We start from the raw sequence: 12,272 nt of genomic DNA on the forward strand, positions 1-12,272 counted from the left end.
ATGGGCATGCCCACACCATGTAACCAGGCTTGGAAAGTGCTAAATACCCCTCTTCCACTTTTGCCTCTATAAAAATACACCTCTCCATGAGAAGCCAGGTGCGTGACACTTGACATACAAGGCTGTGTCCCTTACTTGACACATGAGGCACAGTCACTGTCATCTCGTTCAGGAGCACGCTGCCATCTGATCTGAAAACCACCACCTGTGTAACAGCAAATGGAATCAATGAGGTTCCAGGGACTGGGGAAAACGAAGATTTTACAAATACAAAGAAGATTAACAGCAAGGACGTTTACATATTTAGGATCTGTCTAGATCTCCAAATTTTTGAAAAGAAAAATCTATCTGGAAATAGAACATGGCAGCAGCTCTATAGATTATGTGGTCTATATATTCTCATAAACAAAGAGACCACTAAAGTGAATATTTGAGAAGGTTGGATTGTATCACCATTCAAAGACAAGATTTCTTCTGAAAAAGACTCAATTAGAACTATAAAATTATATCTGAATGAAGAAAAAAAATTATGAGAATGGTGGAAAAGAATAGGTACCCTTCCTTCCAGACACCTGGAATTCTGTGAGAAAAATCATAACACACAGAGCAGAGAAAAGAAGAGGGGGAAATGTCAGTTGTTTTGAATCTCATATTTTTTTAAGTTTAGGTTTATTTTGAATTCTCAGGGCAGAAATCTGAGCTGCTTGTCAGCCTGTCTGAAGTTCCTTATCTATCCACAATTATGACTCCAGAAGAAAAAAGTATTCACTCACATTAAGGGAAATATGTTCATTTTCAACATATCTAGCAGAATCCACAGAACAGCACTTACATTCTTTTTGTTATCCACTAACAGCACAACAGTCTTCAAGCAGGTCTGTTTGTCTGTGGAGCCACAGGGAGCCAGTTCTGCCAGGAGAGCATAACTCTCATTTGCAGTACCCTACAATCACAGGGAAAGAAATGTCCATTAGTCATATTAAAAATCTCATTAAATGATTTCCACAACAAAGACTAAATTCATCAGCTACAATAACTTTCCTAGCTCAACAAGATTTTCCTCATTCTCTAGAAAAACTGACACCAAATATTTTAGGGATAAATGAAACAACTGCCTACCTCTTTTCCCCACCTGACTTTGACACTCAGAAGTAGCTATTACAGAAGTGGCCAAGAAATTCTAATCCTGAGACCTTTCTATTTCATACATACAAAGGACTTCACTGGATAATGACAGCAAAGGCAGTCTTCTATTTCACTGAATTAATCACTCATTGCAATAAGTCCTCAGCTTCATCGTATGGCAATTAGAGCTAAATCCTGAATTTTCTAGTATAACTTCCAGCATTTTGACTTCCCTCACCCAATGGAAGTGGACTAGAACAATAACTCCCAGCTTATACACATTAGCCTACAGACACTGTTTTACTCTACAAGAGAATAGCCCCACTGTACACAGTACCTTGGCCAACACGTAGTAGCAGTCTCCATGGAAGGTGTATTTCTTCCCATCAAAGGTGGTAAAATGGGAACCTCCTTCCACTGAGCATGTGCCTGGGCAGGGTAGATCTTTGCAGGTCCATCTGCCTGAATTACAGGTGCTATAAACAGACAAATAATACAAAAAATACTTGTAGTTATTACAGGAGCTGAGAGCACTAAATGTATCTGTATATTTGGCAACCACCAAGCTATCTCCAGGTGTTTTAAAACTGTATCCTTGACCATTCCCTTGAGATTTTCCCTCTGACATATGCCATAGAAACTTACCAGAAATTTTGTTCTATAGACACACAACATAAACATTAAATTCAGAGAGTTTTCAGAACATCTCCTATGACCATGAGGAAATTTGAAAAATACAGGCCCATTTAAAATCATTCAAAGAAAGGTGTACAACCACCAGCAACCTTACCATTCTTCACATTCTTTGGAAATGCTTTCTCCAGGTGCATAACTCTTTCCACCAAGTTTGCAGTAGCACTGGCTAACAGGGATGCAGCCTTTTTCACTGATATCATCATACACAGTTCCTATAAAACACAACATTAACTATTCCAGCTCTTTTTCAAATAAGCAATTTCGACAGAGGAAAAACTCTAATTTGCCACACAGGCTGAGGTTATCTAAACTTTGAAGAATACTGGTTCTATTTTTTGCAATATAAGACAGATAGAAAACACTTTGATTCAGCTTTGAAAATTCAAGTCTGTTCATTTATATAGCTATACACGGATAAAAAGGTTATTGCAAGAATAAGAAATATCTGAGAAATAAGAAAAATCTGAGAATGACACATGTTTAGATTCTTAGTCTCTTTGGCTGTGAAGACTATCACTGTAATCTTTCCTAAGGTTGAGAGCAAGCCTGAGAATTTCACTCACTGCCCATCACTGCCACTCTCCGGGCAAATGGTGTCCATTGTCTCAGAACTATTCAATTTAAAAAGCATGATTTACTATATATTATCAAAAACCCACTTGTTGAGAATTAACAAGCAGGTCTATTACCTGTCACTGTGTTAATATGTTTGAACTATAAATTAATTAATTAATCAATCAATTACTACCTCCTTAGAAAATTTTCAAGTTATTTTCCTCAAGGGGGGAAAATAATGACTAGCACAACTCTTTTCTAAGATATAATTTGACTACATGTAGTATTTTTGTATGACTTCCTTAGCCAGGGCTCTTGATTTTGTCCCAAGTGCAACAGCTGGAGTGACACTTGCCTTCAGGGCAGAAACAGCCATCCATGTAGTGCTCCTCACAAAGGCTGCTGATCTGCAATTGTGAGCAAGTATCCATGCAGGGTGAGCTGCTTTCTCTATAGACCATGGTAGCAGGACAGGTCTTGGCTGAAAAAATAAGATCCCAGGAGTTATTTGAGTGTTAAGTTCATCATTCCTGAGAAACCACATCCTACTCCCTTCAAGTCAGTGGTGTCTCAAGCCACACTTTACATGGCAAAGCATGTTTATCTAAATCTGAACTGCTTTCCCTTGTTTTTATGTTTACTTCTTATGGTTTCAAATAGATCAAATTATTCCCATCTTCTACAACATCAAATCTCAGTTTTTTTAATGGGAACAGAATTTGCTGAAAAATATTTCTCAGTAGTAAAAGTAACAGAAGAAGAAAATAAGGACACCGTAATATTTTAGCACTACTTATATGAAATTTATATTACATCCCAACAGCTTTGTAAAGAAGTAATCAATTTAAATTTCATGGCGCTACATGCACGAAACCTTTGGATCTTTGTAAAATTTGTGTAGCTGCTTACGGCAGAAGCTCTGTGTCCTCCATTCTCCCGGGCGGCCGCCTGCGTGCGAGCACTGGCGGGAATACTCAGAGATGGTGCTGCAGAGGCAGAAGGAGTCGTCCTTCCCATTGCAGGCACACTTGTCCTGCATGCACGCTTGGATGTACATCTCCAAATTAAGACGCAGCCGACAATCAGCAAATGCAGAGGAGGTCAGCAACTTCTGACACTCGTCACGCTGAGGAGGAAGAGGAACAATGTTGAAGAGATTTACAGATATCTGAGCTTCTGGACATTTCTTATCTCACAAAAAAAACCTGTTGTCTTTTGAATAGCTAGGAAAAAGTAACCATATATTTTGGAAGGGACAGTCCTCCCAGCTCCTTGCAACTAACTCCCTGTTGCACAAGGATCTCTCCATGTGTCCATGTCAAGGAATTTCACCACAAGAAATACTTACATGCTCATTACAGCTTGGAAGAGCCTGAGTTTCATCTGGATCTTCACATTTGGAATTGGGTTTGCTGATCTTCTGCATATTCCCATATGTAATTGAATTGTAGCTTGCATCTATGAGAAAAAATAGAAAGAGAACTTGCAGAGCCCCAAAAATTGACAACAAGGAGCACCTGATTTCTGGAACGCTACTGATCAAGGGAAACAAATATGCCTGTTAGACACAGGTACCTGCTCTGCATGATGTCTAACTGTGCTTAAAAATGTAAAGAGGAAACAGGAAAAGAAGGCTAGTAAAGAACAAAAAGATTAATCTGGAAGAGAATAAACTTAGAATGTAGGAATTCCAGGAATGCAGAATTGGAACTTCATGTTTAGTCTGGGGCAATCACAGAAACCTCTCAAGTGAAATTTGCTCTCCTGTGATGTTTCTATGCACAGGGCTTGTCAGCCTATCTCTGGGGACAACTGTCAGCATGGTGGGATAACGCACCTCCCTTGATGAACTCATTGTAGATTTGAATGCCATTGTAATCCCCACAGAGACCACAGGTATGGTTATTAAATTTGTTGTCCAGCTCCACCTAAATAACAAAAAGTAAAATGAAAAACAGAAAAGAATTATCTTTTTCTTCTTCCTTTTTCCCCCCTCTTTTTTTTTTTCCTCCTGAGATAGAGAAATATCCCAGGAAACCCAGGAAATACCAATTAAAAATACTTTGATCATACATACCATGAGGGCATCCTGCTGGTTCCACATCAGAACCATGCCTAATTTGGCATAAATCTTGGTGTAAATTTCATTGCTCTCAATGAGGACACCAGAGGAGTAGTAAGGTGTCTTCACACTAGGAAGAAAATCACAGGCTTTGCATTAGTTAGGAAACATAAGGGCTGACATGAATGTCAGTAATAAGCCAAATACCCCAAGGAATAGAGAAACTACTCTGACTACCTCATTCTAACTGCACAGGGTGCCTTGTTTTAATGATGCATAAAGTCTTCTCTTTCTGACACTTGGGACGATAACTCATAGCAAAAACTCATTTAAGTCAAAGCCATTTCAGAGGAAAAGCCTACCCAACACTTTGGGCTCTTTAACTTAAAAAATACCAAAATGTCAGACACCTTCAAATTAATCAAAGAAAAACCATCATCATTGTGTTATTAACAGAGGATATTCAAACATTCACTAAAAATTTACATCAATGAAAGGAGCTACAACATAGTAGCTCCTTTACAGTGTTTCTTTGCCAAAATATCTCATAACCATTTCAGAGAGAATTAATGTTCCATTGCAAGAAACTGCCTCTTTTAGAAAGAGTTCAGAATGCACAGGCAGTTACAGGGACTGCCAACAAAATTTTCAAAAGAAAGGAACATGTTAAGAGGAATTCAGTAGCTCTTCTCTAGTTAGTTAGTTTTAACTGGACAGGACTGAGCTTGTTAATGGTGACAAAAGACACTTTGCAGAGGGCTAAGCATAGATATTTTTGTAGGATAACAATTTGTGTCTGTCTTACAAATAAACTGAACTGCTGAATTTCATTCAGCAATAAAATAATTGTGGCAGGCAGTCTTATCCTATAAAATCCAGAAAACTAGAGTCTGCTCAAATAGAAGCAATGTAAACTGGAGTCCAGTCAAAATAACTGGTTATTTTTTCTACAAATTTATCAATGTAATTGTTATCCATCAAGATTCATGCATGTGTATGCACATCTCTTAACTAGTCTCTTTACTGGGAGAACTTTATCTCCTGATTTGCTGTCACTGGGGTTTTTACAGCTATTTAGCTCAGGCATTTTTAACATGCCCAAATGACTTACACATTTAGATGTAAACTCAGAGATCATTATTTCTGCTTTTGACTGCATTGTTCATCAATAAACAATGAAGTCTTGAGGGATTATGTTTCTTGAGGGGAAATATAAAATGTTGGACATCTTTTCAGCTTTTAGCTATCACAGCATGGAATATTTATCTTTTTTTTCTAATAGTAGGACATTCAATCAATCAGTGGATCAGGTACCTGAAGGCTAATCCACACACTTTTCTACTTTACAGTTTTCACTTCAGCACAGTGAAATGCTATTTTGCATGACAATAGGTAATTTATCATTTCAGAAGCAATATGGAAAATTAAGTTCTACCAAAAAAAAAATTCTCAGAGCAGCAAAACAGGGATCTGCTGTTTTATGACAATAAAATCTATCTAAGACAAAAATGGCTTCGTTTAAGAGAAACAGTTTTAAAAGGACTTCTAACTTGTTTCTCATAGAGTTCTTTTTAAGACTTGAATGCACAATAAAGAGCTTTTTCAATTTGAGGCAATAATGCATTCTTTTTGTAACTTTCTGTCATTTTATTATGCATTCTAGTATGATCTTTGGAAAACTGAATGTTACCTTCAATCGTTGAACATATTTTCATTGCAGTGTCTTCCAAACGTTAGAGCAAAAGCTGAATTTTGGGCAAAACTGAGTTCTCCAATAACAAATAAAAGGTTCTCTTTTTTTCAATTATGCTAAAACATACTAATTAACTCATGAGTTTCCTCATTTGATTCAGAGTATAAAGGCACACACTACAAGGATAAGCTAATGATAGGAAAGACTAGGTTAAGACACTACTTAGCATCAGTAATGTGTCACACAAGTTTCTTGTATAATCATGTTAAAAGAGGAGAAAAACAACACTGCTCAGTCTGAAAAAGTACATAGTGCAACAGATAAATTGCTGTGAATTTTGACCTGTGTTATATCTGTTAAATTCTCTTGAGGAATGGCCATCAGATCTTTAAGAATTATGTATGAAGATCAGAAAAAACTACCTCTCTTCTGTCAGAAAATAAGAGGAGAAATGCATTTCCTTTTCAAGGATTTGCTAGACCATCTGCTAAGGTAAACTCAAGATGATGCCATTAAACTAATGAAGCTATGTCATTTTAAGCCAGTGAAAAATCTGGCTCATAAAGCTGCACTGTTTTCTGCTCAACTGGAAGAGCAATTTCCTCAAACCTATTCCTGACTTGTATTTAAATAATTCCTTATGCCAGTGTAGAAATGACAATTAGTACTAAAGCCCCGCCCCAAAGCAATTTTAATGCTGAATTTCAAAAGGCTTTTTTGTTTGTTTATTTGTTTGTTTGTCAGTGGAAATGCTTTGCAGCAGTTTCTGTAATGGCACACAGACAGTTGTGTAAAGAATCAATCCTGCTTTTATCTTGCCAGCACATTTCTCTGAATACCATTATAGCAAAGGAACTTACATCCGCCCATCCACCACAACCAGGTTGGGTTTGAGGTAGACCATTATATCCTTGATTTTCATCAGAATATACTGGATCTCAGGATGGCCATTGCTGTCGAGAGCACGCTGGATGTGGACAGAGAACTCCTTGTAAGCCTCTCGGCAGTCGGAAACAAAATTATACTCGCAAAGGCCAGGGAATTGGTAGACGTCTCCATCAAAAGTCTTGAAATGGTTGTTTCCCCAAGTGCTGCAGACATAGTGGCCATGGCTTCTTGTCCTTCCTGTTAAGTTAAGTGATGAAAAAGAAATAGAGATGAAAAGAAGTGCAAGAAATTGTCTAGCGTGAAAAATGGTAAGTGTTCCGTTTTACAGTAAGAACCACCTGCAATTATGTTCACAGTGACTCCATGGATTTCAAGCGGGATCAGGGATCTGCCAGGTCAGCAGAAAATATGGAAATCCCAAAAGCAGAAGAAGATGTTAATAAATAATTCTGAGACCAGGGTATATCCTATAATTTTCACTGAATTGAAGGAACTTATCTGCATGAAGTGGGGAAACTTAATACTGACCTCTAACTAGGCTTCTGTGTCAAGCATATGATTTTATTTTTAATCTCAGTATTATTTTTATCAATATTAAATTTTTCCAAGAACTATCTTCTTTCCTAGTGCAAGACGTACTAGAAACAAAACAGGTAGGAAAACAAGAAAGTACTACCTACTCTGGAAGGCTAATATTTTAAATGTTATGAAAGGGCTTTTGCACAACAGGAGATTTCAGTGAAATATTTATTTTCTTAAAAGCAGTAGTGATTTCTATTACTGCAAGACAGAAGTTTTTCAGAAGATAGGTCAGAAAGTAGCCATGGTAGGAGGGAAAAAAAAGTTTTTGCAATAGCAAAACACAAAGATTATTTGTTCCTTTCCCTGCCATCTATACCAACAAAAAATACAAATTAACAACAATATCTGATCTATCCCCAGATACTGTAGATCAGGGGTGAATCATAAAAGCTGAGCATCCTTGGGAATCTTAATGTTTCACAAGATTTTCTTGTAGCATTTAACATGAGAAAGCAAAACTGCTAAGAAAACCCCGAGGTTACTGTATTTTGATGGATGTATCAATCATACCAGATACATCCAGCCAAGCTGGAACACTTCCCTCCTCAGAAGGAAGGCTGCACAGAGATTCTCCCAGAACTCACAGCTGGAAGATCAAATGCAAGGTAAAGCTTTCCACCCATCGCTGAATTCAAGACATAGCAGACCAATAGCCCAAACCTGATCACTGGGTATAATTAATCACCTATTCCTCTAAAAAACAGTTTTCAGTTAGAATGCTCCATTCCATCACTTCAAATTTGATAGCAAATACAGTAAGTTAGAGCTTTTGCAAAAGGGTTAAAAATGTCCTAAATGACAAAATAAGTTTTTTTTCAATGTTATTACATTCATTTTTGAGGAACAATTTATGCTGTTCCAAAGCAACAGAAGACACAATCATCCACTTCCTTCATTACTTTAGCAATGAATGTCTCAAAGACCTACAGATCCTTTCTTGCCGTACCTAGTAAAGACTCAATGCATGGAAAGAAAAGCAACACTGAAAATATTTTCCAAGCACATCAAACTAGAAATCAATGCAGTAGAGATAGGTACTAATCTCTCCAAAGAAAGTAGGATCTACCAATTTTGTCCAAGCAATGCAGCCTCAGTATTTGAAAGCTTAAGCGATTTAAGGCGTCTTAAACTCCAGACCATTATTTAAATGCACAGCCTCCTTCTAGCTCCGCAACAATATTTTAACTCTCTCCCTCTTTTCCAGGAGGCAGTCTGCTACCATTTCATCTCCAGAGCTTACCTTTTTTTATTTCACTAGCAGAGGAAAGAGCCAGCCAGAGAAGGAAGAGGCTGGCCGCTCTTAGCCCCATGGTGGCTAAGGTGGGTGAATGGGAACTCCACTGGAAACTCAGCTTTTTATAATACCCACTGAGGCAATTGATTCTGTCACAGGGAAGGAGATTCACAGGGAGGGGGCAAAAGGAGGGGTGAAAAAACAGGTGTGATATTTGCAGAAGATAAGAAGTAAACAGACAATCATTTTTCACCATAAATGAAAGAATTCAGCATACAGGAAACTATAATATTGATTCAGTAATCAGGTAATTTTTTATTGCTCTACTTCATCTACAGGATGCTGTGCTTTTAAATCCTTCAAATGCTCACATCAAGTTTAACCTTCAGTAACTCCCATAACAAATAATGAATTTTGGGGTGGCTGAACAAAGAAATTCCTTGAAGAAATTTTAAGATGAGACCCTAAAACAAAGGCTTCAAAACCAAAGAATTTTTCATTTTTCATCATCACATAGAATCATTTCTGTAAAAATTAAGTGATGCTTGTGAAGAATGTTGTAATTAACAGTAACTCTTACAAATAAACTGGCACATCATGTGTTGTGGAATTATTTTGCAGGCAATTATTGGATTTCTTTAATTTTTACACCTCTTGGGAACATCTAAACCAAAATACTGCCCATACTGCATATTTTGCCTAAAATATAATTGAGACTGGGTGACATAGTAGTTTCAAGGATTTTACAGTACAAGAGGTGCTCTTTCAAACTTTATCATGGTGTAACAGAATGTCCATCAAAGTAGTAGAAATTCTCACATAATATTAAGCTTTAGAGAAAAAGGAAAAAGAAGGGTAAATGGAAAAACATTACTCTTCTTAATCCCCCTAAACATTCTTGCTCATTGTGGCTAACTTTCTACATAAATGATAATATTACAGTCTGCTGTCCCACATCGGATCCTACAGAAGCTGTAGGGTCAGCTTTGTTTTGTGCAGAGAAAGACATTCCTTGGGAGAAGAAGAAAGAAAGCAGAAAACAGAATCAGGAACCAGTTCGGAATGCTGCTTTAGAAATACAGGATTTCCACACGCACATTATTTTGTGCCGAAAAGTTCCTTTTAGAAGGTCTTTCTGCAGCTCTCTCCAGGAGACGAAGCACAGGCTCCTTCAGGTAAAGGCACACTTCCTTCAAGACATCTTGTAACATATCTGCTTCCACTCTCTACATTTCCTCATCAAAAAATTTTCAATGCAGTGACCAGATTTTCAATTCAGAAATCTGTAATTTTCAATGCAGAAATAATTTCATTTTTCAGTGCAGAAATCTGCAACCCACTTGATCATTTAAAGTATTTGTTACTTTCATTGATCATATTACAAGTAGAACTTTCATGTTTTTCAAAACACCAAGGAAACTTTTTACTTAGCGCTTTTGACTGCTCTTGTCAACTAGAAACATTCTCTTATCATAAAAGAATATTCTTTAGTTGCTATTTTTTTATTAAATGATTTTATCCCAACTATAGCCTAGACTTTATCTGAACATCTTCCTGTTTTCCCTCAATACATCTCAAAAGATGTATTTAGATTTTCTCCTTTCTCTATTTGAGAATACAAATTTGTGCTTCTCCTATCCTTACATAGCATATCACTCAACAATCCTGACTGAAATTAAGTAGGAACCCTTTACTCTCTCCTGAATCTATCACTGGAAGAATATAGCTTTATTTTCCTTCTTGGAAAATAAAAATAAATCCAGTAATAACCACTTAAAACCAACCACTCATAGAAAACAAAGCAAAACCACAGGCTACAAAGATCTTTGCTTAGTGGTTACTTTATCAAACCCAACTTTTTATGATAACTCAGAGACATCTCCTCACTTGGCATTTTATGTCTTTTAGGCCACCAAAACTCTTAGTTTGGAAGTGTTTTCTAAAATTACTTAGAAGATTCCCAAAGGATTTGTTTTTAAGATTTTCTTATTCTCCCTGTGTTTTTCTAGATAGTCTCCCAGCTAGAACTATCTCCTCAGAAGAAAAAGGGTTTCCATGACTTAATTCCTATACAGTCTTTGCAAACTGCAACAGCATCTCCACGTACACAGCAAACATGACCCCTTTTCAGATTGAACAGGATGTGTATGCTGACAGGTGTAAGCTGGAAACTTGCATATTTTCCATTCAGGTTTCTTTGCCACAAAACTTCTAGATCTCAATGGAATCAGTCTCATTAATTTCTTGTGACTGGGAAAGATAATCATCCCTCAATTGCAGTTGCACCATCCCTCAGTTCAATATGCTGGTATTTTTATAATTTTAATATATTCTGTGTAGGAGAAGAGCTATTTTTAGCTAAGCACTTCCAAATTTTAGAGACTGATTTACTCTGCTCCAGCTTTGTCCTGCCTGTACAGGGAGCATGATTCCTTCTTGAGCTATGAAGTTACACATGACAATTTTCCTTCTTCAGTCTTTGCTTCTCAGAGTGGCCAACAACTTCCCATTGTCCCTTCTTCTGACATATATGGGGCTTGCTGTGACACCCCTAACTGGAGAATAAGGGACATCAGCATGTCTTTCAGCACTGAGACCACTCTTACAGAATTCACAATTGAGCTTACATGGTTATGATGATCTGAAGAGAAATAAATTCAGATCCTTATCTCCAAAAGTCCTAGGTATTTGTACTTTTGCTAGCATTAGAAGGTGTCCTAAACTATACTGTCTCTGTTTCCTTATTGACAGAAGGGTAACGATCCTGTCTACCATCTGTTTTATACGTTTTTCAGAAATAATAAGTCTTTGAGTTAGACATCATAGCCTGGTTTATTTCTTGCTCAGCTACCTTAAGGGTTTTTGGACTATATATTTTAACCCAAAAGAACCTGATTGGTAATGCACAGATAACATCTTTATGCATGCAATAATTTATTTGCCATAAATTGTTTGACAACCTGAACTAACCAGTCATTTTGCAAGAAAGTTAATTCCACTTTATCATTACCATCTTTTCCCTAAGCTTACATAAGTAATATATACCTGAGTTGACCTTTCTGTAGAATTTGGTGCCATTCCTGCTTCCAGTCAGCTTAATCAGAAGTTACCTTCCTCTTTCCAATTTTGGTCAGGTGTTCAGATGCTTTTATTACCAAAGATATTACTTATAAATCTGCATGCTGTTACTATGCAAGTGGCAGCAGAGCTAGGACAAGAAGAAGGATTTCAATGTTTAGGTTCCACAGCTGAGTATTAACAGAGATGGTTTTTTAAAAGTTCCTGAAGCCCATGAGTAGTAGTACAACTTCCCATAAGCTTTCACTATATGCCTGACCTAGAAGCCCCAACACCAATGCTACAAAAATCACTGCTAAAATCCAAAGCATAAAAAAGAAAAGTTGGTTGCATGGCAAGTGTGTTTGTTGTAGCAGCAG

At 37.1% G+C, this 12,272-nt stretch overlaps 1 protein-coding gene across 1 annotated transcript in view; it reads right to left on the reverse strand.

Annotated features, from left to right (window-relative positions):
* Nucleotides 1-8,911, reverse strand: part of MUC2 (mucin 2, oligomeric mucus/gel-forming) — a 62,148-nt gene extending 53,237 nt beyond the window's left edge. Inside the window, exons 1-11 of the mRNA XM_058807654.1 lie at nt 8,842-8,911; nt 6,992-7,256; nt 4,454-4,568; nt 4,214-4,304; nt 3,725-3,834; nt 3,286-3,502; nt 2,732-2,857; nt 1,916-2,033; nt 1,463-1,601; nt 833-943; nt 136-205 (exon numbers count right to left, since the gene is read on the reverse strand). Coding sequence (XP_058663637.1) covers nt 136-205; nt 833-943; nt 1,463-1,601; nt 1,916-2,033; nt 2,732-2,857; nt 3,286-3,502; nt 3,725-3,834; nt 4,214-4,304; nt 4,454-4,568; nt 6,992-7,256; nt 8,842-8,911 — 1,432 coding nt within the window. The remainder of the gene's footprint in view (nt 1-135; nt 206-832; nt 944-1,462; nt 1,602-1,915; nt 2,034-2,731; nt 2,858-3,285; nt 3,503-3,724; nt 3,835-4,213; nt 4,305-4,453; nt 4,569-6,991; nt 7,257-8,841) is intronic.
* Nucleotides 8,912-12,272: the final 3,361 nt, after the last annotated feature.

This window comes from Ammospiza caudacuta, chromosome 6, assembly GCF_027887145.1.
Source record: "Ammospiza caudacuta isolate bAmmCau1 chromosome 6, bAmmCau1.pri, whole genome shotgun sequence".
Taxonomy (NCBI): Eukaryota; Metazoa; Chordata; class Aves; order Passeriformes; family Passerellidae; genus Ammospiza; species Ammospiza caudacuta.